Source organism: Salvelinus alpinus, chromosome 16 (assembly GCF_045679555.1).
Source record: "Salvelinus alpinus chromosome 16, SLU_Salpinus.1, whole genome shotgun sequence".
NCBI lineage: Eukaryota > Metazoa > Chordata > Actinopteri > Salmoniformes > Salmonidae > Salvelinus > Salvelinus alpinus.
Window position 1 is genome coordinate 22529098 of NC_092101.1, and position 25228 is coordinate 22554325.

Genomic DNA, 25228 nt, shown 5'->3' on the forward strand with positions numbered 1-25228 from the left:
GCAGGTGCCCAGCCCACCACCAGGAGTCGCTAGAACGCGATGAGCAAGGGAAAGCACCCCCGGTCAAACCCTCCCCTAACCCGGACGATGCTGGGCCAATTGTGCGCCACCCTATGGGACTCCTGGTCACGGACGGTCGAACCCGGTTCGGTCACGGCGATGCAGTGCCTCAGTGTAGTGAGGTGCGTACTGGCGGCAGAGAAGTCAGGCGCAGGAGAGCGAAAACTGATTTACAACGGTGTCGTTTAAGCTAACTCTCTCTCCTCTGCTCTCATCCTTCTAGACCTATCGGCTGCCTTTGATACTGTGAACCATCAGATCCTCCTCTCCACCCTCTACGAGCTGGGCATCTCCGGCGCGGCCCACGCTTGGATTGCGTCCTACCTGACAGGTCGCTCCTACCAGGTGGCGTGGCGAGAATCTGTCTCCTCACCACGTGCTCTCACCACTGGTGTCCCCCAGGGCTCTGTTCTAGGCCCTCTCCTATTCTCGCTATACACCAAGTCACTTGGCTCTGTCATATCCTCAAATGGTCTCTCCTATCATTGCTATGCAGACGACACACAATTAATCTTCTCCTTTCCCCCCTCTGATAACCAGGTGGCGAATCGCATCTCTGCATGTCTGGCAGACATATCAGTGTGGATGACGGATCACCACCTCAAGCTGAACCTCGGCAAGACGGAGCTGCTCTTCCTCCCGGGGAAGGACTGCCCGTTCCATGATCTCGCCATCACGGTTGACAACTCCATTGTGTCCTCCTCCCAGAGTGCTAAGAACCTTGGCGTGATCCTGGACAACACCCTGTCGTTCTCAACTCAGATCAAGGCGGTGACCCGTTCCTGTAGGTTCATGCTCTACAACATTCGCAGAGTACGACCCTGCCTCACACAGGAAGCGGCGCAGGTCCTAATCCAGGCACTTGTCATCTCCCGTCTGGATTACTGCAACTCGCTGTTGGCTGGGCTCCCTGCCTGTGCTATTAAACCCCTACAACTCATCCAGAACGCCGCAGCCCGTCTGGTGTTCAACCTTCCCAAGTTCTCTCACGTCACCCCGCTCCTCCGCTCTCTCCACTGGCTTCCAGTTGAAGCTCGCATCCGCTACAAGACCATGGTGCTTGCCTACGGAGCTGTGAGGGGAACGGCACCTCCGTACCTTCAGGCTCTGATCAGGCCCTACACCCAAACAAGGGCACTGCGTTCATCCACCTCTGGCCTGCTCGCCTCCCTACCTCTGAGGAAGTACAGTTCCCGCTCAGCCCAGTCAAAACTGTTCGCTGCTCTGGCACCCCAATGGTGGAACAAACTCCCTCACGACGCCAGGTCAGCGGAGTCAATCACCACCTTCCGGAGACACCTGAAACCCCACCTCTTTAAGGAATACCTAGGATAGGATAAAGTAATCCTTCTAACCCCCCCCTCCCCCTTAAAAGAGTTAGATGCGCTATTGTAAAGTGGTTGTTCCACTGGATATCATAAGGTGAATGCACCAATTTGTAAGTCGCTCTGGATAAGAGCGTCTGCTAAATGACTTAAATGTAAATGTAAATGTTTAATATCCATAAACCACCGTCAACAGAATACAAATAAATGGGTCAAACAAAACCCGGTAATACCAGCATACCGTGCACAAGCACTACAAGAAACAATTACGGACAAGGACATGGGGGAGAACAGAGGGTTAAATACACAACATGTAATTGATGGAATTGGAACAGGGTGTGATGGAAGACAAAACCAATGGAAAATGAAAAGTGGATCAGCGATGGCTAGAAGGTCGGTAACTTTGACCACCAAACGCCGCCCGAACAAGGAGAGGGACCAAGCCCCCCCTCCCCCCTTGACACGCAGCTCCAGCAGCGCGTCGACACCGGCCTCGGGGACGACCCGGGGGGCGAGGCTCAGGGCGATCCGGACGAAGACGGTGGAACTCCTGCAGCATTGAATGGTCCAACACGTCCTCGACCGGAACCCAGCACCTCTCCTCCGGACCGTACCCCTCCCACACCACGAGATACTGAAGGCCCCTCGCCCGACGCCTTGAATCCAGTATGGAGCGAACGGAGTACGCCGGGGCCCCCCCGATGTCCAGGGGTGGCGGAGGAACCTCCCACACCTCAGACTCCTGGAGTGGGCCAGCCACCACCGGCCTGAGGAGAGACACATGGAACGAGGGGTTAATACGGTAATCGGGTGGAAGCTGTAACCTATAACAAACCTCGTTCACTCTCCTCAGGACTTTAAATGGCCCCACAAACCGCGGACCCAGCTTCCGGCAGGGCAGGTGGAGGGGCAGGTTTCGGGTCGAGAGCCAGACCCAGACCCCCGGTGCAAACCCCTGGGCATCACTGCGGTGGCGATCTGCGTTCTCCTTTTGGCGCGTCACGGCCTGCTGAAGGTGAACACGGACAGCTTCCCATGTCTCCTCCGTGCGCCTGAACCAGTCGTCCACCGCAGGAACTCTGACTCTGATGCCAAGGCGCCAGAACCGGCTGGTACCCCAGTACGCACTGGAAGGGAGAGAGGTTAGTGGAGGAGTGGCGAAGCAAGTTCTGTGCCATCTCGGCCCAGGGCACGAACTCCGCCCACTCCCCCAGAAACCTGCCCACATCCTTGTTCACTCTCTCACCTGCCCATTACTCTCGGGGTGAAACCCTGAAGTAAGGCTGACCGAGACCCCCAGACGTTCCATGAACGCCCTCCAGACCCTAGACATGAACTGGGGACCCCGATCAGACACTATATCCTCAGGCACACCATAGTGCCGGAAAACATGTGTAAACAAGGCCTCCACAGTCTGTAGGGCTGTAGGGAGACCTGGCAGAGAGAGGAGACGACAGAACTTAGAGAAACGATCCACAACGACCAGGATCGCGGTGTTACCCTGTGAGGGTGGAAGATCGGTCAGAAAATCCACCGACAGGTGCGACCAAGGCCGCTGTGGAACGGATAAGGGGTGTGTGTAGCTTACCTCTGGGCAGGTGGCTAGGAGCCTTACACTGGGGGCACACCGAGCAGGAGGAAACATAAACCCTCACGTCATTAACCAAGTTAGGCCACCAGTACCTCCCGCTCAAACAGCGCACTGTCCGACCGATCCCAGGATGACCAGAGGAGGGTGACGTGTGGGCCCAATAGATCAACCGGTCACGAACAGCAGACGGGACGTACAGACGCCCAGTGGGACACTGGACGGGAGCGGGCTCTGCACGTAACGCCTGCTCAATGTCCGTGTCCAGCTCCCACACTACCGGCGCCACCAGGCAGGAGGCGGGGAGTATGGGAGTGGGATCCATGGGCCACTCCTCTGTGTCATACAGCCGGGACAATGCGTCTGCCTTCACGTTCTGGGAGCCTGGTCTGTAGGAAAGGGTAAACATTGCCCACCTTGCCTGGCGAGGGTTCAGTCTCCAATGTCTCCACCACTTCAAGGCCTTGACGACAGCCAACAACTCCCGGTCCCCCACGTCATAGTTTCGCTGTGCCAGGCTGAGCTTCTTCGAGAAGAAGGCACAGGGGCGGAGCTTCGGTGGTGTACCCGAGCGCTGAGAGAGCACAGCTCCTATCCCAGCCTCGGACGCGTCCGCCTCCACTATGAACGCCAAAGAGGGATCCGAATGGGCCAGCACGAGGTAACTAGAGCCCTCAGGTGACTAAAATCCCTGTCCGCCTCAGCTGACCATTGCAAACGTACTGGGCCCCCCATCAGCAGTGAGGTAATGGGAGCCGCTACCTGACCAAAACCCTGGATAAACCTCCGGTAGTAGTTGGCAAACCCTAAGAACCGCTGCACCTCCTTTACCGTGGTGGGAGTCGGCCAATTGCGCACGGCTGAAATGTGTTCACTCTCAATCTCCACCCCTGAGGTGGAAATGCGATACCCTAGGAAGGAGACGGACTGTTGGAAGAACAGGCATTTCTCAGCCTTGACGTACAGGTCATGCTCCAACAGTCGACCAAGCACCCTGCACACCAGAGACACATGCTCGGCGCGTGTAGCAGAGTATATCAAGATGTCATCAATACACCACTACACCCTGCCCGTGCAGGTCCCTGAAAATCTCGTCTACAAAGGCTTGGAAGACTGATGGCGCATTCATCAACCCGTACGGCATGACTGAGGAGGTACTGAAACCCATCTTCCACTCGTCTCCCTCTCGGATACGCACCAGGTTGTAAGCGCTCCTGAGAACTAGTTTGGTGAAGAAGCGCGCCCCGTGCATTGACTCAATTGCTGTGGCTATGAGCGGTAGCGGGTAACTATACCTCACAGTGATCTGATTCAGACCCTGATAGTCAATACACGGGGGTAGATCTCCCTCCTTCTTCACAAAAAAGAAACTTGAGGAGGCGGGTGAAGTGGAGGACTGAATGTACCCTTGACGCAGGGATTCGGAGACATATGTTTCCATAGCCGCCGTCTCCGCCTGTGAGAGGGGATACACGTGACTCCTGGGAAGTGCAGCGTCTACCAGGAGATTTATCGCACAATCGCCCCGTCGATGGGGTGGTAATTGAGTCGCCTTCTTTTTGGAAAAGGCAAGAGCCAAATCGGCATATTCAGGGGGAATGCGCACGGTGGAGACCTGGTCTGGACTCACCACCGTAGTAGCACCAACGGAAACCCCTAAACACCTCCCCGAGCACTCTCGACCACGCCGTCAGAGCCCTCTGTGGCCAAGAAACAGTGCGGTTATGACAAGCTAACCAGGGTAAGCCCAGCACCACGGGAAACGCAGGAGAGTCAATAAGGAAGAGACTAACCCTTTCTTTGTGACCCCCCTGCGTCACCATGCCCAGAGGAGCGGTGACCTCCCTAATCAACCCTGACCCTAATGGTCGACTATCTGAGGCGTGAACGGGGTAGGGCACAGCTACGGGAACAATGGGGATCCCTAAACTATGGGCTAACGCTCTATCAATAAAATTCCCAGCCGCGCCTGAATCGACGAGCGCCTTATGCTGGGAATGTGGGGAAAACTCAGGGAAAGTGATATACACAAACATATGTGCAACAGAGGGCTCTGGGTGAGAATGGTGCCGGCTCACCTGGGGTGACGCCAGAGCGCCCTGCCTGCTGCCCTGATCCCCAGAGGAACCAACCCAGCACCGACCGGCAGTGTGACCTCTGCGGCCACAGATGGTGCACGAGCTGGAACCTCCTCCGGTCTCCTTGCGCACCGCCCCTCCCAGCTCCATAAGTATCGGAGAGGGGGTGCGGGAGGATGGAACCACCAGACCCCGATCTGAACGTCCGCGGGTAGCCAGCAGGTTGTCCAGCCGGATGGACAGGTCCACCAGCTGGTCGAACGTGAGGGTGGTGTCTCTGCAGGCCAACTCCCGACGGACGTCCTCGCGCAGACTGCAGCGATAATGGTCGATCAGGGCCCTGTCGTTCCATCCCGCGCCGGCAGCCAGGGTCCTAAACTCCAGGGCGAACTCCTAGGCGCTCCTCGTCTCCTGCCTCAGATGGAAGAGGCGTTCACCCGCCACTCTACCTTCGGGCGGGTGGTCAAAGACTGCCCGGAAACGGCGGGTGAACTCCTCAAACTGGTCCAATGCCGCATCTCCCTCTCTCCACACGGCGTTGGCCCACTCCAGGGCTTTCCCGGTGAGGCACGAGACGAGGGCGGACACCCTCTCACGGCCCGACGGAGCCGGGTGGACGGTGGCCAGGTTGAGGTCCAATTGTAGAAGGAACCCCTGGCAGTTCACAACCTTCCCATCGTATTCCTGTGCCAGGGAGAAACGAATCCCACTGGGACCAGGAGGAAGAGTGGCGCTCAGGGGAGACCCCGGTTGTGCTGGTGGAGGGGCTGGAAGAACTCCCTGTCTCTCCCAGCGGTCCATTGTCTGGACAACGCGGTCCATGGCGGTGCCAAGATGGTGGAACATTGCTGCGTGCTCCCGGACGCGCTCCTCCACCCCTATACCCGGGGTACCTGCTCCTGCTGACTCCATAGTTTTGGTCCGTAAATCTGTAGTACGGTGCGTACTGGTGACAGAGAAGTCAGGCGCAGGAGAGCGAAAACTGATTTACAACGGTGTCGTTTAATATCCATAAACCACCGTCAACAGAACAATACAAATAAATGGGTCAAACAAAACCCGGTAATAACAGCATACCGTGCACAAGCACTACAAGAAACAATTACGGACAAGGATATGGGGGAGAACAGAGGGTTAAATACACAACATGTAATTGATGGAATTGGAACGAGGTGTGGTGGAAGACCAATGGAAAATGAAAAGTGGATCAGCGATGGCTAGAAGGTCGGTGACCTTAACCGCCGAACGCCGCCTGAACAAGGAGAGGGACCAACTTTGGTGGAAGTCGTGACACTCAGACTGCCACGTCACACGGGAGGCCACCTGTTTTTGAACATGTCTGAATAATATTTTTTTAAATAATACAATTTCACAAAAACATTGGTCCGCACTCCAATCCACCACTTATGTTATTCCTCCAAACATTTAATTACCTTACTATTTAATTAACTTAGTATTGAACTAAGTAATTATGTTTATATAATCATGAGTTGGAAGGTTAAGGGTTTCTAATTCGACTTTTTAAAAGCCCTCTTCACAATGGGGCCGCAGTGACACCAGGAAGGAGCTTATTAAACCTGATTAGGATCACTTGGCAGCATGAATGCTGTTTTTCACTATTCTTACATAAAGTCTCTGTCCTACTGAGGAGGTGCAGGCTGAGCCGTAAAACTGAGCACAGCTGTGTGTGTGTGTGTGTGTGTGTGTGTGTGTGTGTGTGTGTGTGTGTGTGTGTGTGTGTGTGTGTGTGTGTGTGTGTGTGTGTGTGTGTGTGTGTGTGTGTGTGTGTGTGTGTGTGTGTGTGTGTGTGTGTGTGTGTGTGTGTACCAGTCTTATGCCACCCTGTCACGACTGCAAGGACAAGCTCAAAAGAGCTCAATTTCTTATTCAGGGTCCCATCATTTTACACACAAAGGCAATGCTTTGGGTTTATAAAGCCAGTCTGACGCCTTGAAAGTAATTTGATTTATACCTCATGAAACATGTTAAATCCATTAGCCATGCAATGTTGTTTATATATTTCTAATAGACATCTGTTGTGAATGAATTTTGTTGTGAAATTTGATGAAAATTGAGATGGACAGGGTTTTCAAACATTTGTGCAACTTGATTATTTTTGCAATCTATGTCACTGTCTCACAATCCCATAGCCAGTGCAACTCGTTGATCTTTTTGAGCGACCAGTGTTTTCTGTATGACATACATGCATTGTGACAACATTACTATCCCCGATGCACTGGCATGGAGAGAAACCTCCTCAATCACCTGAAGCCTGGAGCTGCTGATGTGTATTGTCTAATGGTAGAATGGGAGTGGACTGAGCTCGTCTTACTAGTTCTTGTTGAGAGACGCACAGTCTTGTGGGTAAACATGACAGTGTGTACCGTACCGTGTGCAGCTAGCCGGTGATGAGAATTATAGAGGCGTGGTCAGTGCCAGATCAGTGAACCAGCGGAAGGCAATAAGATAAGATGTCATTAATAAATGGCGTCGTGTCATCTGATTAAGACCTGTGTGTGTGTGTGCTGAGAGACAGACTGAGCATCCTCACTGAAGCTGAGGTTCATGGAAAGAGCTTTGTGGTCTGAGCTCTCAGTACTACAGTATGTACACACACAGACACAGTGTGTGTGTGTGTGTCAGGGCCACTCTGTTCTCACTGACAAGTTCTCAGTGACAAGCTCTTAGTGAGATACTGATGAAAGCACAAGGTTGAAATTAAGTCCATTTCAATTAACCATGCAGCGGGTGTCAAGCCTCATTCAGCCACGGTATGTCAAACTGACAGCCTCACACAATGGATTCAATACAGCCAGTGCTGTAGAACGGACCTGACAAGATACATACTTATCTCTGTTGTTGACTTGTCCTTATTTGTCTGATTCTGATCTGGCTCAACCAGTTTCAGACAAGCTGCCAGAGAATGAATCTGCTCTGTGTACATAGGCACTCATTTGAGCTGAGCCCTGGGTGTGAGGATGTCATCAGTGTTCTTCCTCATCCCCCTGATCTGATCCTGCTGTGCTGGGATCTGTCACAGTCTGTCACAGTCTGTCATAGCCTCCTCCTAAGTCCCCACCCTCAGCCATGTAGCTTTCACTCTGCAGTCCACATTAAAGATAGCTCCCTTCTAAAAAGCTCTAGACACGCAGGGAGTTTTCACATATTTATGACAAGAACTGCCATACAAAGTGTCTAAGCACCCTGAATCTCCATTCACACAGTAGTCCACAGAGTGACCAAACAAAGCATTGTGTGGGATGTCATTATAGAGACTTTTGATTGAGCTGAGAAAATGTTATGTCTGCCCAGCTGTCCTGCCCTGCGCGGGTATGCGGAAGGTTTTGCATGGTTGTCATGTTTTCAGAGCACCAGTGCATTTCAATGTCAGTCTACACCTGTTGTTTACGAAGCATGTGACAAATATTATTTTCTTTTATTTGCTGTGATTCCTCCAACGGGTGGGTGGGTGACCAACAGGCAGTGCTGTGATTCCTCCACAGGGTGGGTGACCAACAGGCAGTGCTGTGATTCCTCCACAGGGTGGGTGACCAACAGGCAGTGCTGTGATTCCTCCACAGGGTTGGTGACCAACAGGCAGTGCTGTGATTACTCTACAGGGTGGGTGACCAACAGGCAGTGCTGTGATTACTCTACAGGGTGGGTGGGTGACCAACAGGCAGTGCTGTGATTACTCTACATGGTGGGTGGGTGACCAACAGGCAGTGCTGTGATTACTCTACATGGTGGGTGGGTGACCAACAGGCAGTGCTGTGATTCCTCCACAGGGTGGGTGACCAACAGACAGTGCTGTGATTCCTCCACAGGGTTGGTGACCAACAGGCAGTGCTGTGATTACTCTAAAGGGTGGGTGGGTGACCAACAGGCAGTGCTGTGATTACTCTACAGGGTGGGTGGGTGACCAACAGGCAGTGCTGTGATTCCTCTACAGGGTGGGTGGGTGACCAACAGGCAGTGCTGTGATTACTCTACAGGGTGGGTGGGTAACCAACAGGCAGTGCCGTGATTCCTCCACAGGGTGGGTGACCAATAGGCAGTGCTGTAATTCCTCCACAGGATGGGTGACCAATAGGCAGTGCTGTAATTCCTCCACAGGGTGGGTGACCAATAGGCAGTGCTGTGATTCCTCCACAGGATGGGTGACCAACAGGCAGTGCTGTGATTCCGCAACAGGGTGGGTGACTAACAGGCAGTGCTGTGATTCCTCCACAGGGTGGGTGACCAATAGGCAGTGCTGTGATTCCTCCACAGGGTGGGTGACCAACAGGCAGTGCTGTGATTCCTCCACAGGGTGGGTGACCAACAGGCAGTGCTGTGATTATTCTACAGGGTGGGTGACCAATAGGCAGTGCTGTGATTACTCTACGGGGTGGGTGGGTGACCAACAGGCAGTGCTGTGATTACTCTACAGGGTGGGTGATCAACAGGCAGTGCTGTGATTACTCTACAGGGTGGGTGACATACAGGCAGTGCTGTGATTACTCTACAGGGTGGGTGACCAACAGGCAGTGCTGTGATTACTCTACAGGGTTGGTGACCAACAGGCAGTGCTGTGATTACTCGACAGGGTGGGTGGGTGACCAACAGGTAGTGCTGTGATTACTCTACATGGTGGGTGACCAACAGGCAGTGCTGTGATTACTCTACAGGGTTGGTGACCAACAGGCAGTGCTGTGATTACTCTACAGGGTGGGTGGGTGACCAACAGGCAGTGCTGTGATTACTCTACAGGGTGGGTGGGTGACCAACAGGCAGTGCTGTGATTACTCTACATGGTGGGTGGGTGAACAACAGGCAGTGCTGTGATTCCTCCACAGGGTGGGTGACCAACAGGCAGTGCTGTGATTCTTCCACAGGGTTGGTGACCAACAGGCAGTGCTGTGATTACTCTACAGGGTGGGTGACCAACAGGCAGTGCTGTGATTACTCTACAGGGTGGGTGGGTGACCAACAGGCAGTGCTGTGATTACTCTACAGGGTGGGTGGGTGACCAACAGGCAGTGCTGTGATTACTCTACAGGGTGGGTGGGTGACCAACAGGCAGTGCTGTGATTACTCTACATGGTGGGTGGGTGACCAACAGGCAGTGCTGTGATTCCTCCACAGGGTGGGTGACCAACAGACAGTGCTGTGATTCCTCCACAGGGTTGGTGACAAACAGGCAGTGCTGTGATTACTCTAAAGGGTGGGTGGGTGACCAACAGGCAGTGCTGTGATTACTCTACAGGGTGGGTGGGTGACCAACAGGCAGTGCTGTGATTACTCTACAGGGTGGGTGGGTGACCAACAGGCAGTGCTGTGATTACTCTACAGGGTGGGTGGGTGACCAACAGGCAGTGCTGTGATTCCTCTACATGGTGGGTGACCAACAGGCAGTGCTGTGATTACTCTACATGGTGGGTGGGTGACCAACAGGCAGTGCTGTGATTCCTCCACAGGGTGGGTGACCAACAGGCAGTGCTGTGATTACTCTACAGGGTGGGTGGGTGACCAACAGGCAGTGCTGTGATTACTCTACATGGTGGGTGACCAACAGGCAGTGCTGTGATTACTCTACATGGTGGGTGGGTGACCAACAGGCAGTGCTGTGATTCCTCCACAGGGTGGGTGACCAACAGGCAGTGCTGTGATTCCTCCACAGGGTTGGTGACCAACAGGCAGTGCTGTGATTACTCTACAGGGTGGGTGACCAACAGGCAGTGCTGTGATTACTCTACAGGGTGGGTGGGTGACCAACAGGCAGTGCTGTGATTACTCTCCAGGTGGGTGGGTGACCAACAGGCAGTGCTGTGATTACTCTACATGGTGGGTGGGTGACCAACAGGCAGTGCTGTGATTCCTCCACAGGGTGGGTGTCCAACAGACAGTGCTGTGATTCCTCCACATGGTTGGTGACCAACAGGCAGTGCTGTGATTACTCTAAAGGGTGGGTGGGTGACCAACAGGCAGTGCTGTGATTACTCTACAGGGTGGGTGGGTGACCAACAGGCAGTGCTGTGATTACTCTACAGGGTGGGTGGGTGACCAACAGGCAGTGCTGTGATTACTCTACATGGTAGGTGAGTGACCAACAGGCAGTGCTGTGATTACTCTACGGGGTGGGTGGGTGACCAACAGGCAGTGCTGTGATTCCTCCACAGGGTGGGTGACCAACAGGCAGTGCTGTGATTCCTCCACAGGGTTGGTGACCAACAGGCAGTGCTGTGATTACTCTACAGGGTGGGTGACCAACAGGCAGTGCTGTGATTACTCTACAGGGTGGGTGGGTGACCAACAGGCAGTGCTGTGATTACTCTACAGGGTGGGTGGGTGACCAACAGGCAGTGCTGTGATTACTCTACAGGGTGGGTGGGTGACCAACAGGCAGTGCTGTGATTACTCTACAGGGTGGGTGGGTGACCAACAGGCAGTGCTGTGATTACTCTACATGGTGGGTGGGTGACCAACAGGCAGTGCTGTGATTCCTCCACAGGGTGGGTGACCAACAGACAGTGCTGTGATTCCTCCACAGGGTGGGTGACCAACAGGCAGTGCTGTGATTACTCTACAGGGTGGGTGACCAACAGGCAGTGCTGTGATTACTCTAAAGGGTGGGTGGGTGACCAACAGGCAGTGCTGTGATTACTCTACATGGTGGGTGGGTGACCAACAGGCAGTGCTGTGATTACTCTACATGGTGGGTGGGTGACCAACAGGCAGTGCTGTGATTCCTCCACAGGGTGGGTGACCAACAGACAGTGCTGTGATTCCTCCACAGGGTTGGTGACCAACAGGCAGTGCTGTGATTACTCTACAGGGTGGGTGACCAACAGGCAGTGCTGTGATTACTCTACAGGGTGGGTGACCAACAGGCAGTGCTGTGATTACTCTACAGGGTGGGTGGGTGACCAACAGGCAGTGCTGTGATTACTCTAAAGGGTGGGTGGGTGACCAACAGGCAGTGCTGTGATTACTCTACAGGGTGGGTGGGTGACCAACAGGCAGTGCTGTGATTACTCTAAAGGGTGGGTGGGTGACCAACAGGCAGTGCTGTGATTACTCTACAGGGTGGGTGGGTGACCAACAGGCAGTGCTGTGATTACTCTACAGGGTGGGTGGGTGACCAACAGGCAGTGCTGTGATTACCCTACAGGGTGGGTGGGTGACCAACAGGCAGCAGGAATGACAGGGCCCTGAATGAAATAAGTGTGCAACTGGATACCCAGTCGTAGCTGTTGGCAACATGGGAACCCCTCCCCTCTCTGCATGCTTTCATTGGGCTAGTCATGTTTCACGGTAAGCCTCTCTCCTCTGTCAGCTCCATCTCTTTATTGGACTATCCTCTTTCACAAAGAGCCAGCGTGTGCCGCCGGCCGCAAAAAAATACATTATCAAAAATCCTTTGACCCAAGCTAAAATAAGGCTCATAATAAATCATTAAACAGCAGCTGAGTTGTTCCTCCAGAGAATGTGTGTGTGTGTGTGTGTGTGTGTGCATGTTTGTGTGGCTATTTACCACCACAAACCTATGCTGGCACTAAAACCGCACTCAACGAGCTGAATAGGGCCATAAGCAAACAAGATAATGCTTATCCAGAGGCGGCACTCCTAGTGGTGATTTTAATGCGGGGAAACTGAAATCCGTTTTACCTCATTTCTACCAGCATGTCACCTGTGCTAGAGGTTAAAAAAATCTAGATCACCTTTACTCCACACACAGAGACGCATACAAAGCTCTCCCTCGCCATCCATTTGGCAAATCTGACCATAAGTATATCCTCCTGATTCCTGCTTACAAGAAAAATCTCAAATTAGAAGTACCAGTGACGTGCCCAATATGGAAGTGGTCTGATGAAGCGGATCCTAAGCTACAGGACTCTTTCGCTAGCACAGACTGGAATATGTTCCGGGATTTATCCGATTGCATTGAAGAGTTTACCACATCAGTCACCGGCTTCATTAATAAGTGCATTGACTACGACGACGCCCCCACAATGTGACCATATGTACATATGCCGATTACAGGCAACATTCGCACTGAGCTAAAGGCTAGAGCTGCCACTTTCAAGAAGCGGCACACTTATAAGAAATCCCTCTATGCCCTCCGACGAGCCATCAAACAGGCAAAGCATCCATATAGGAGTATGATCGAATCATACTACGCCAGCTCTGACACTTGTCAGATGTAGCAGGGCTTGCAAACGATCACGGATTACAGAGGGTAACCCAGTCGCGAGCTGCCAAGTTGACACGAGCCTACCAGACGAGCTAAATGCCTTCTATGCTCGCTCGAGGCACGCAACACTGAACAATGCATGTTCTGTACGACTGTGTTATCACGCTCGCCAAAGCCGACGTGAGTAAGACCTTTAAACAGGTTAACATTAACAAGGTCGCAGGGCCATACGGATTACCAGGATGTGTACTCAGAGCATGCACTGACCAGCTGGCAAGTGTCTTAGCTGATATTTTCAACCTCTCCCTGACCCTGTCTGTAATACCTACAGTACATGTTTCAAGCAGACCACCGTAGTCCCTGTGCCCAAGAACACCAAGGTAACCTTTGTAAATTACTTCTGTCCCATAGCACTCACATCTGTAGCCATGGAATACTTTGAAAGTCTGGTCATAGCTCACATCAACACCATCATCCCAGACACCCTGGGCCCACTCCAGTTCGCATACCGCCCCAACAGATCCACAGATGACGCAATCTCTATTCTCTACTCCACACTGCTCTCTCCCACCTTGACAAGAGGAACATCTATGTGAGAATACTGTTCATTGACTAAAGCTCATCACTAAGCTAAGGACCCTGGGACTGAACCCCTCCCTCTGGAAGTGAATCCTGGATTTCTTGACGGGCCGCCCCCAGGTGGTGAGGGTGGGCAACACCACATCCGCAATGCTGACCCTCAACACGGAGGCCGTTCAGAGGTGTGTGCCTAGTCCCCTCCTTTACTACTTGTTCACCCACCATCATTAAGTTTGCTGATGACGGTGGTGAGACAGCCTATAGGGAGAAGGTCAGAGACCTGGCAGTGTGGTGCCCGGACAACAACCTCTCCGTCAACGTCAATAAGACAAAGAAGCTGAGATAAAGGGCCGAGCACGCCCCCATTCACATCAACTGGGCTGTAGTGGAGTGGGTCGAAAGCTTCAAGTTCCTCTGTGTCCATATCACTAAGGATCTATCATTCTCCAAACACACCAACACAGTCATGAAGAGGGTACGACAACACCTCTTCCCCCTCAGGAGGCTGAAAAGACTTGGCATGGGCCCTCCGATCCTCAAAAGGTTATACAGCTCCACCATTGAGAGCATCTTCACTGGCTGCGTCACTGCTTGGTATGGCAACTGCTCGGCATCCGACCGCAAAGCGCTACAGAGAGTAGTGCATATAGCCCAGTACATCACTGGGGCCGAGCTCCCTGCCATCCAGGATCTCTATACCAGGCAGTGTCAAAAGAAAGCTTTAGAAATTGTCAAAGACTCCAGCCACCCAAGTCATAGATTGTTCTCTCTGCTACCGCATGGCATGCAGTACCAATGCACCAAGTCTGGAACCAAGAGGACCCTGAACAGCTTCTACCCTCAAGCCATAAGACTGCTAAATGGTTAGTTAAATAGTTAACCAAATATCTTCCCGGACTATCTGCATTGACCCTTTTTGCACTAACTTTTTTGACTCATCACATATGCTGCTGTTACTGTTTATTATCTATTATGTTGCCTAGTCATTTTATTATATTGAGGTAGATGTACTGCCTCGTACCCCTGCACATTGACCCTGTGTACATTATATATAGTTACTCATTGTGTATTTATTATTACTTTTCTATTATTTCTCTATTTTCTTTCTCTCTGTATTGTTGGGAAGGGCTCGTAAGTAAGCATTTCACTGTCAATTTACATCTGTTGTTTGTTACGAAACATGTGACAAAGAAAATTTGATTTGATTTATTTTTGTCTGTGTGTGTGTTACCTGTCTGGGAATGGCTCCATGGTACCAGGCGTGGCTGCATGGCTCCTCACTGGCCATTTTCAGCTCTTCCTCCAACTCTTTGCGTAGTTTCTCCGGCGGGCCCTCCATTATGTACTTGTCCCTGGAGAACTGCACATAGACAGGAACAACAGCTTCTTTCAGTACTGGGATCCTCACAGACATGGATGCTGCACTGAGAGGGCACACTGTGTGCACTGCACTGGCTGTCTGCTCCTGTCTGTGTGGTAAACCTTGGCTCTCCTCCCCTCTTTGTGTTCTGGGCTGTAATTTCCCAGAGCCACACCATGCCGAAGGCTGCAACTGGCGAGGGCTCTACCTGCCTCTGCTTTGACTGCTGTGTCATATCCTGGTCTCGTTGCCACGCCCCTCTGCCCCGCCCCAGCGAGAGGCCTCAGGGCGGAACACAACACACCTACCTCTACCTCCCTCACCTGACTGCTATGACATACTCACTCATATAGAGTGCAGTGTGTACACAACCAATTCACTTTTATTTTATTTTATTTGACAGAGTCCAGTATGCCGGGCTGTTGTGACACACTATGATTTACAAAACCTATCCTCCTTCACAATCAATAGACTTCACCTACACATTCTTTTTTTAACCTTTATTTAACTAGGCAAGTCAGTTATTTTCAATGACGGCCTAGGAACAGTGGTTTAACTGCCTTGTTCAGGGGCAGAACGACAGATTTTTACCAGCTCAGGGATTCAATCTTGCAACCTTTCGGTTACTAGTCCAACGCTCCAACCACTAGGCTAGCTGCTTGTCCTGAATTGGGTTTTGTAAACACATTACAAAAGGATTGGTCTGTTGTTGTGCAACCTCTCAGTCTGCCCGCAATATACCAGTATCTATGTCGATAAATGATCAGAGTGATACTGAAATTTCCCTCCTGTGGCGCCACTCGTGGGATTAAACCGAGCCTCAGTTTTCTACTTCATTAACTAGAGGTCCAGTAGACCCAGCCAGAACAACACACTCCATAATGATTTATAATTGTGTTGCTCTTTAAACGAACCCCCTGGAGATGGCAGGCAGGATTAGACTCTGGAGGAAATTACTGTAGCCATTGTGTTATTTTTGGATGTTGGCACCAAACCTGCAACTTTCCAAAACACAATCTGAGGATTACTAGGGGCTGCCAAGACCTGGTTCATAAAGAGAAGGAGAGGTAGAGGAGGTTGTGGGAGGAGGGAGTTGATTGGCTATTCAGCATTGACCCTAAGGGTGAGCGATGACCAATAGGATTATTGTGTTACATCAACTCAATACCTTTCTCCAGTGACCAATATTATACTTGGTTTTCTAATAAATTGTTGTTTGTGTACAACCTCTGCATTAACCTTACTTGCCTAGTGCCATCTTTGTCTCTGCATACTACAACAATGATCTTTCTGGGAATATTGACAATACAGATGAACATTGATCAACAACAATGATGTAATATGACAATGGCCTTCGGGACAGAAACTCTTCACAGCTGTGTTTTTCCCTTTAAGGGTCTGGGACAGGACAGGAACGTACAGTATCATATACCCATTTGTCCCCTTCTAAAATAGCATGAGGCCTTCTTGACATTGGCTAACTGTTAGGAATGTTCAGAATGCACAGTGTTTTGCCTGTCTGACCACTTCCAGAAGCAGTGTGCTGAACTTAACAGGCAATTTGTTTCCACTGTTTAACCCACGGCTAAATCTGTTAGACTGTTCACCTTCAACCCCAGAGAGAACATACGGAAGGACTGTAAATTTCAGTTTTCTGTTGTGGCCGACAGAATTATATGCCAAATAAAACTGAAGTAAGGCTCCAGGAAATGGTGTTTTATTTTTGCGGGTGGAGGGGGTAAGCATCGGAAACTCAAGCTTGAGGTAATATGCAGCTATTTATTTTAGCAGTGTTGTTCCATGTCATTTCAGCAAGCCATGACACCCACCATCTCAGATTGTTCTGAAATCATTTCTGTAGTTTGAAACAGATAAGATTAGCATTCCTGCAACATTATTCTGTTGAAATATAATTTGATCTCTGAGAAATTTAGCTAATTCATTGCACCCAAATTTGCCATTTATAGGATTCATATAATATTCAATACATATAGTACCTAACATCTGATTTGGACCAAACGTGTTTCTAACAATGAGTAAGAGATGAAGAATCCAAAGAAATTGTCACAAGCCACCCACAGACCCCACACGCCAATTCCACCCTAACAAGAGTAAACAGTATCAGTTCTCTATGTATAACAAGTAGTATGGAGCTGCGGCTCAGAGTATTATTTCTTCATCCTATGTAACGTATTCTCAGTGAATTTGGTGATGTTTTCTTTTCCCTATTCAGAGGAATTAGTCAGTGAAGTTGTTAGGTTTATGTCTCATCCTACATCCACCAGGTTCTGATAAAATTATATTTCAACCAAATAATGTTAACAGGAATGCTAATCTTATCTGTTTCTAACAACATCAACAATTTTAGAACAATCTGAGATGGTGGGTGTTGAAATCATCTTTCTTGTGCTTTTTGAGGTGGAACGACCTAGCAGAGAGCTAATTAAGTGGACTGAATCACTGTCAGCTATGGGCCGCTGCTACTGTTTTATATCTGTATATATATTTTTAGTATATCTGTTCCGTTGGAGAGACAGTGGACCTGCTGCTCATCAGATTAAAATAGGTTTAATATGTTTCAAAGGCAAGTCTCAGACTTAGTTATGACCTCAGTACCCTATTGAAAAGATAGTCTAGGGTTAACGTTCTAGTGCCTCTAGTGAGGTTATGGGTGTCTGTGCCTGAGACTGTCCACGAGAGAAGACGAGAGAGCCTCATCTTGAAGCATAAGCCTATCCATATGCATAGCCTGCATGCTAAACTTAGATTGGTGGGCAATGTATGCAAGCAAAAGTCTTGTAAATGTCATGACAGTAGTAGTGAATATTCTTCTTACACTGCATCCTTCGCTGGCAGGCCATCTCTCACTCTGCTTTACTGTGGAAGCTCACACATGCTTGCACAGACACACACAAACATACCCTGGGCGAGGGGAGCTGTCAACAGCCTGTCAGCCATGTGTGATTCCTGCACGGCCCAATGCTCCCCAAGAAACGTCCCACTAGCCCTGGGGAAGCTGAGGATAGAGAGAGCCGGCATCTCACAAACACATTCAAGCTGAGCCAGAGTCAGATATTCTATATCCTCGAAAGCTATAAGCCTAGAAGTCAAAAACGAATGATAGAATTATCCATAGTGGTTGAAACAAGCTTAGCCTAATCACAGCAGTAAAGCAGTGTGAAGAGTTTTACAGGATCTCCAGGGGGATGTTACATAACATAATCTGTTTAAGCTAGAGATATCTTTTTTTAAATGGACTGCGTCTCAATCCACTGTATCCACGGCCTTCCGCTTCTGCGTTGGAAGGAGGCAGAGCTACAGCAATGTTTGTCAGACCAGGAGACACCCCGAAAATCTGTCTTCTCACAAAAACTTCTGTGGTGTCCGAACCATTTGGGTAACAAACTAATATGATCCCTCTATGGAAAGATGAGACTCTCACGAACATGATGACGTTCTCCGTTTTGCAAGCATCATGGGACTTGTATGCAGTCGGTACTGTCGATCTGCCAACTTCTGTCTCTAGTGTCTGAACAGTTTGGGCTACACACTACAATAATATCATCGAAAGGTGGTACGGGGCAAACTTTTTTTACCAGTTAAAATGTTTTATGTTAGTAGTTTATCGGCAAAAAAAGGGGGATAAATATGGGTAAAAAAATATATGTACAGTACCAGTCAAAAGTTTGGACACACCTACTCATTCAAGGGTTTTCTGTATTTGTACTATTTTCTACATTGTAGAAAAATAGAGAAGACCCTAAAACTATTAAATAACACATATGGAATCATGTAGTAACCAAAAAACAAATGAATGAAAATATTTTTTATATTTGATATTCTTCAAAGTAGCTACCCTTTGCCTTGATGACAGCTTTGCACACTCTTGGCAATGGCGATTGTGTCATCAGTGGATCTGTTGGGGCGCCATTGCACTGTACACTGCCCTATCCCACCTGGACAAGAGGAAAACCTGTGAGAATGCTATTCATCGACTACAGCTCTGCTTTCAACACCATAGTGCCCTCCTAGCTCATCACTGAGTTCAGGGTCCTGGGTCTGAACTCTGTGCAACTGGGTCCTAGACTTCCTGACGGACCGACCCCAGGTGGTGAGGGTAGGCAGCAACACCTCCGCTACGCTGATCCTCAACATGGGGGCCCCCCTGTACTCCCCTGTGCTCAGCCCCTCCTGTACTCCCTGTTCACCCATGACTGCATGGATACGCAAGACTATAATTCAGTCATCAAGTTTGCTGACGACATGACAGTGGTAGGCCTGACAATGATGAGACAGCCTACATGGAGGAGGTTAGAGCTGTGGCGGAGTGGTTCCAGGAAATAACCTCTCTTTCAGCATAAAAAAAAAATAAGGAGCTGATCGTGGATTGCAGGAGACAGAAGAGGGAGCACCACCCCATCCACAATGACGGGGCCTCGCAAATGTCTATGGATGCACCATTGAGAGCAAGCATTCTGTTGGGCTGCATTACAGTTTGGTACGGCAACTGTGCCACCCTCAATAGCATGGCCAGGGTTTGGGAGTAACAGATTACATGTAATGGATTACAAAAAAACGGTAATCTGTTACGTTACCAACAAAAAGATTGTAATCAAATTACAGATACTTTAGAAAAACTAGATGATTACTTCTAGGATTACTTTTAAATTCATAAAGGATGGTTGCGGAAAAATGAGTTGACACCTTTCTGTTTTCTCAATGACATTCAAATCAGCATTGAAAAAAGGCGCAAGTTTAAACTTGCTTCGCCTGAGCGAGTCTGATCAGAAGTCACTATGACTATGAAGTCAGAAGTCACCGACAACTATGATGGCACACAATATGCTTTTGATGGATTGCGGGAAAAGAGCATGAATGGGCTTTTGTAAGCTACAGACCAGGCTGTCTTCCAATGGTGTTAATAATGTCGGTATCCAAAGATAATCCATCTTGAATAAAAGCCTAGGGGTAAGGACGACAGCGGTAGTCTAGCCTACGGAGCGATATTATTATTGATATCTACATCGCACATTGATGTGAATCACACTACTGCTCTCTCATTTAGGTATTTGCGCCTTACATATTGTAGTTGTTGTGGATGGCTGATCACAAATGTATATGTATATTTTAAACCAGTAATGGTGAAATTGAAAAAGTTTAAGCTGCCTGCCTATCAATCTTTTTTTATGTCCATAGGCCTAGCAGACACATGCTCAAACTCACACACTTTTGATAGACTTAAACAGCTGCAAGTTATAGATATATCAAAGTGTCACCAACAAAAACGTAAACAATAGGCCTGTAGCAAATGCAGCATATGGCATACATTTTCACATGCAAATAACACTTTTCGGTAGTGCTCAAAGCACGCCATTCCATGTGAGCAACATTGTTTTTCAACTCGAAGCAATTAACCCAATCAGTCTTCCATGACAAAAAAATAAAGAACAGAGTAGTAAGTACTTCATCTGTGTGTTATGCTCAGGTAAAACAACAATTTCCATATTTCCTATTCTTGAAGTTCAAGGAGTATTCAATTAATTGGAATGACTGGAAATCTGACAGACTTAAAAAAATTTTTTAAACATATAGCAATGGGTTAGATGAAACCTACTTAACCAACCTATAAAGTAAAATGCAACATCCATGTATGGCATTGAGCCAAGTAAACTCTAACATTGATTTATCCTGCAATAGATTTCGTTAAATTTGTAATATGAATTGTTGTCTTCTTCTAATACCCTTTAAGGGGAAAGTAATCTAAAAGTAACTGAAAGTAATCAGATTACAGTACTGAGTTTGGTAATCCAAAAGTTAAATTACTGATTACAATTTTGGACAGGTGACTATTAACTATAATGATTACATTTAGAAAATAACATAGCCCACCCTGCGCATGGCCCTCCAGAGGATGGTGCGGTCAGTCCAACGCATCACCGGGGGCACGCTGCCTGCCCTCCAGAGGATGGTGCGGTCAGTCCAACGCATCACCGGGGACACGCTGCCTGCCCTCCAGAGGATGGTGCGGTCAGTCCAACGCATCACCGGGGACACGATGCCTGCCCTCCAGAGGATGGTGCGGTCAGTCCAACGCATCACCGGGGGCACGCTGCCTGCCCTCCAGAGGATGGTGCGGTCAGTCCAACGCATCACCGGGGGCACGCTGCCTGCCCTCCAGAGGATGGTGCGGTCAGTCCAACGCATCACCGGGGGCACGCTGCCTGCCCTCCAGAGGATGGTGCGGTCAGTCCAAAGCATCACCGGGGACACGCTGCCTGCCCTCCAGAGGATGGTGCGGTCAGTCCAACGCATCACCGGGGACACGCTGCCTGCCCTCCAGAGGATGGTGCGGTCAGTCCAACGCATCACCGGGGGCACGCTGCCTGCCCTCCAGAGGATGGTGCGGTCAGTCCAACGCATCACCGGGGGCACGCTGCCTGCCCTCCAGGACATTTACAACACTCGTTGTCAAAGGAAGGCCAAGAAGATAATTAAGGACCTCAGCTACCCAAGCAACAGTCTGTTCACTCTGCTACCATCTAGCAGGCAGAGACAGTACAGGTGCATCAGATCCAGGACCGAGAACACTGAGAAAAAGCTTCTAACACCATCAGACTTTTGAACAGCCATCTCTAGCCAGCTACCTGCCCGGCACTCAGCCCTGCACCTTGAGACTAATGCCCGCGTATATAGAGTCATTGAACGCTGGTTACCTCGTATTCTGTTTATATACTGTTGTTTACTCACTGTGTATGTATATACTGTATTCTCAACATAGCTCATCCTAATATACCTACTGCTCTACATACTATTTTCTTTTCCAGATGATATACTGTCTAAACACACCGCATATTTATGTACTTTGGATTGTTATTTCTTGATGTCTTGTTTTGATTAGTCACATATTTTTCTTGTATGGGCGCGACATTCTACTGCACTGTTGGAAATGTAACACGCACTTCGCTATAACACCTGCTAATCTGTGTACGCGACCAATAAACTTTAATTTGATATTGATGCCATCCAGTGAGAATAGAGAATAGGATAGGTAAGAATACAGGCCAGTATGGTATTTTACTGCCCTGAACAACCAACCAGAATCATATCTATGGCTCGAGCATTATCCTCTGTCACAGGCTTTGAGGCATCAACATGTGTTTGTCACATGACCCAGTACCATATATGTTATTCCCATGGATACTGTGGCCAGGGTGAACACATTGTTCACCCTGGGCACCGTATGTGTGGCATGTGTCAGAACTGTCCCGTGTCGTTGTGATAAAGACTCTGGCATGTTTTGGCGTGTACCCCCAGATGATACAACGGGTCAGTCGTTTCATCTGGACAGGCCTGAATAGTGTGCAATGCAATATTACATAAAATACCACAGCACAACATGGCCCTGAAATAACAGCACCACATGGCCCTGCAATACCACAGCACCACATGGCCCTGCAATACCACAGAAAAGGAAGCAAACAAGCCTATGGCCACTATGTCAATGATGTAATGTAAATCCTAAAAAATCTCACTGAAATAAAAAAAATGAAGTAGCTATAACTCATAAAGCGGTGAAAGTTTTGCCCAGTATGGAAAAGTTCTCATCCTTCCATCTCCACCCATTGGGTATTTATACATGTCATGTATATATAGAGGCTTCCAATCCCAGGCCCAAGCAGGGGAGCACAGACTGAAATAACCACTGAGGGCACTGGCATTGTACTGAAGGATGGGCCGAGGCAGGGCAGGCATGCATACTCTCTCCATGTTGTCAACAGTCTGTAGACCCAGCCAACACCCTTAAGCCACAAAATTACAGTGACCAGACACTCCATACCCAGACAGCAGCCTGGGAAAAGTATCTTTCCAGGAGCTGTTTGTCTTTGCTTCGGTCTTTCCTTTTTTCAATTCATTACATAATACTACCAAAGACCTTCAACCTCCATTCACACTCACAGAGCTCCTTCTCTCCCTTTCCTCAACACTTAGCCCAGTTGAATTAAGGCCGTTTTATAGCGGTATGGGGAACTTGACGCCAACTGAACACAGGAGGTTGGTGGCATCTTAATTGAGAGAACGGGCTCGTGGTAATGGCTTAAGCGGAATCAGTGGAATGGTATCGAATATATCAACCACATGGTTTACATGTGTTTGATGCCATACCATTCGCTCCGTTCCAGCGATTATTATAAGCTGTCCTCCCCTCAGCAGCCTCCACTGCAACTGAAGTAGATTTTCTTGGCATCTCGTGGCTTTTCAACAGCACTGAGGAACCACTTTACAATGTTGAAGAATTACAGCAGGCCCTGGTTCACATAGCTGTCCATTGAGGAAATCAACTCTTAACCTGAGTTTAAAAATAGCTCTGGTATAATTACTCCTGAGGGGCCTGATGATACGATGGACATAGTTAATCCCTCCATCAGGGTAACTAAGTTTCCATTTCTGTTAGTCACATGTCTGTGGAACTTGTTCAGTTTATGTCTCAGTTGTTAAATCTTATGTTCATACAAATATTTACACATGTTAAGTTTGCTGAAAATAAACGCAGTTGACAGTGAGAGGACATTTCTTTTTTTGCTGAGTTTATATTATCCCACACAGATACAAGGATGCACTTTCATGCTAGGTTTAGGAGCTCATATTGAAGCTTATAGAGGCCTCAACTGATGTATGCAACAATCTTAAAATGATCTACTATGGTTTAGATACAAGCATCATGAAACCTCTAACACAAATTAATTTGACTTAGTGATTTTTTTTTTTTTTACCTAACTTGCTTACCACTTTCTCCATGTGGTTTATTCCTTCACAGACTACACAAAATGATGATCTCTTCCTAAATATTCGGTCAAATTATACATTTTGTGTATGGTTTCCTAGAAACAAGGGTGGCTCAACTTACCCCTTTGGCTCAACTCACTCCCTCTCCCCTATGCCTGAATGTTCACACATTTGCATGACTGATCATGGGGTGGCTTCTCGTTACTGTCCATGTCATCATCGTGGAAAGCACCTATCCATGTTAGGCGAACTGTCAATCATGAGTGCATCGAGTGCATATCTCTGGCTGGGCTTCATCACATTACCCTACTGCCATTCCCTAAAACAGTTAAGCGGTGTCACTGTCATCTTCATCCGGATTGCTAGCTAAAAGACACAACCTCCAGAAGGATACAGAGCCAAACACAGTGGGATTGTTGCAGAAGTGCCATCCTTCCAGATGAAAATGGGACACAGTTATTTGTTTGTTTTGAGGGCATGGCTGTGAGTTACTGGACATGGTTCAGGTTCATTGTGTGACTTAATGACTTGAGGAAATGGGGATGTGTTTAGTGGGTTCTCCTCAGAGAGCTGGCCCCTCCAGCTCTTGCTCCAGATGATGCTAACTGCAGCGGCTCGTCAGAGGTAAATCTCTCTGGGTTAAAACCAGGGGTTGTTCTGAACAGAACCATACTTCTTTTTGTTCCGTTCCACTGTTCCGACCAGCAAAATAAAGTTCTGAACTGGTTCAAATCCCCCAAAAAGTACCGGTTTAAATAGTTCCTTTCTGTTCCTTTTTAAACCTCTGAAATCATATATATTTTTTACATTTATCTCGACATTGAATTACTTCAATGACCAATCATGCAGTGCGGATATAGCAGCTTGCTATGGAGCTGGCAGGCTATAGCTCAATGAGTTGTTTACATGTGTGATGGAAAGACAAGTGTAGAGTGCAAGATGAGTGAGAGAGGGTGGAAGAAGAGGCTTTGCTTGATGCACTGGGCATCTTGTGATGACATGCATTATCTGAATTAGGCCCACGGAATTATACCTACGGAGGAGTGGCTTCTATGGAGGAACTTTGAATGTCTTTGAACTTTAGAGTTGGCTTAACTTTGGACCAGAGAGGCTAGCTAGCTAACAATCTTGTGTGTGCAGAGCGGCATCAGAATTAAAAACACATCTTACCTATTTGTAGTTAATAAATCCAATTTGAAATGTGATAACTGTAGTATCCCTAACTAGAATTTAAAAGTGAATACATTCTAATAAAAATACCTTCTGAATCATGTTTGT

At 48.8% G+C, this 25228-nt stretch overlaps 1 protein-coding gene across 3 annotated transcripts in view; it reads right to left on the minus strand.

Annotated features, from left to right (window-relative positions):
- LOC139541135 (breast cancer anti-estrogen resistance protein 3-like) overlaps positions 1 to 25228 on the minus strand; it is a 75902-nt gene that overhangs the window by 8819 nt on the left and 41855 nt on the right. For 2 of the 3 annotated variants that reach the window (XM_071345397.1, XM_071345399.1), the window contains one exon: positions 15038 to 15166. In XM_071345397.1, the coding sequence (XP_071201498.1) occupies positions 15038 to 15166 (129 nt within the window). Of the gene's footprint in view, positions 1 to 15037; positions 15167 to 18087; positions 18183 to 25228 lie in introns of all 3 variants that reach the window. The other variant, XM_071345400.1, reaches the window with a different exon arrangement.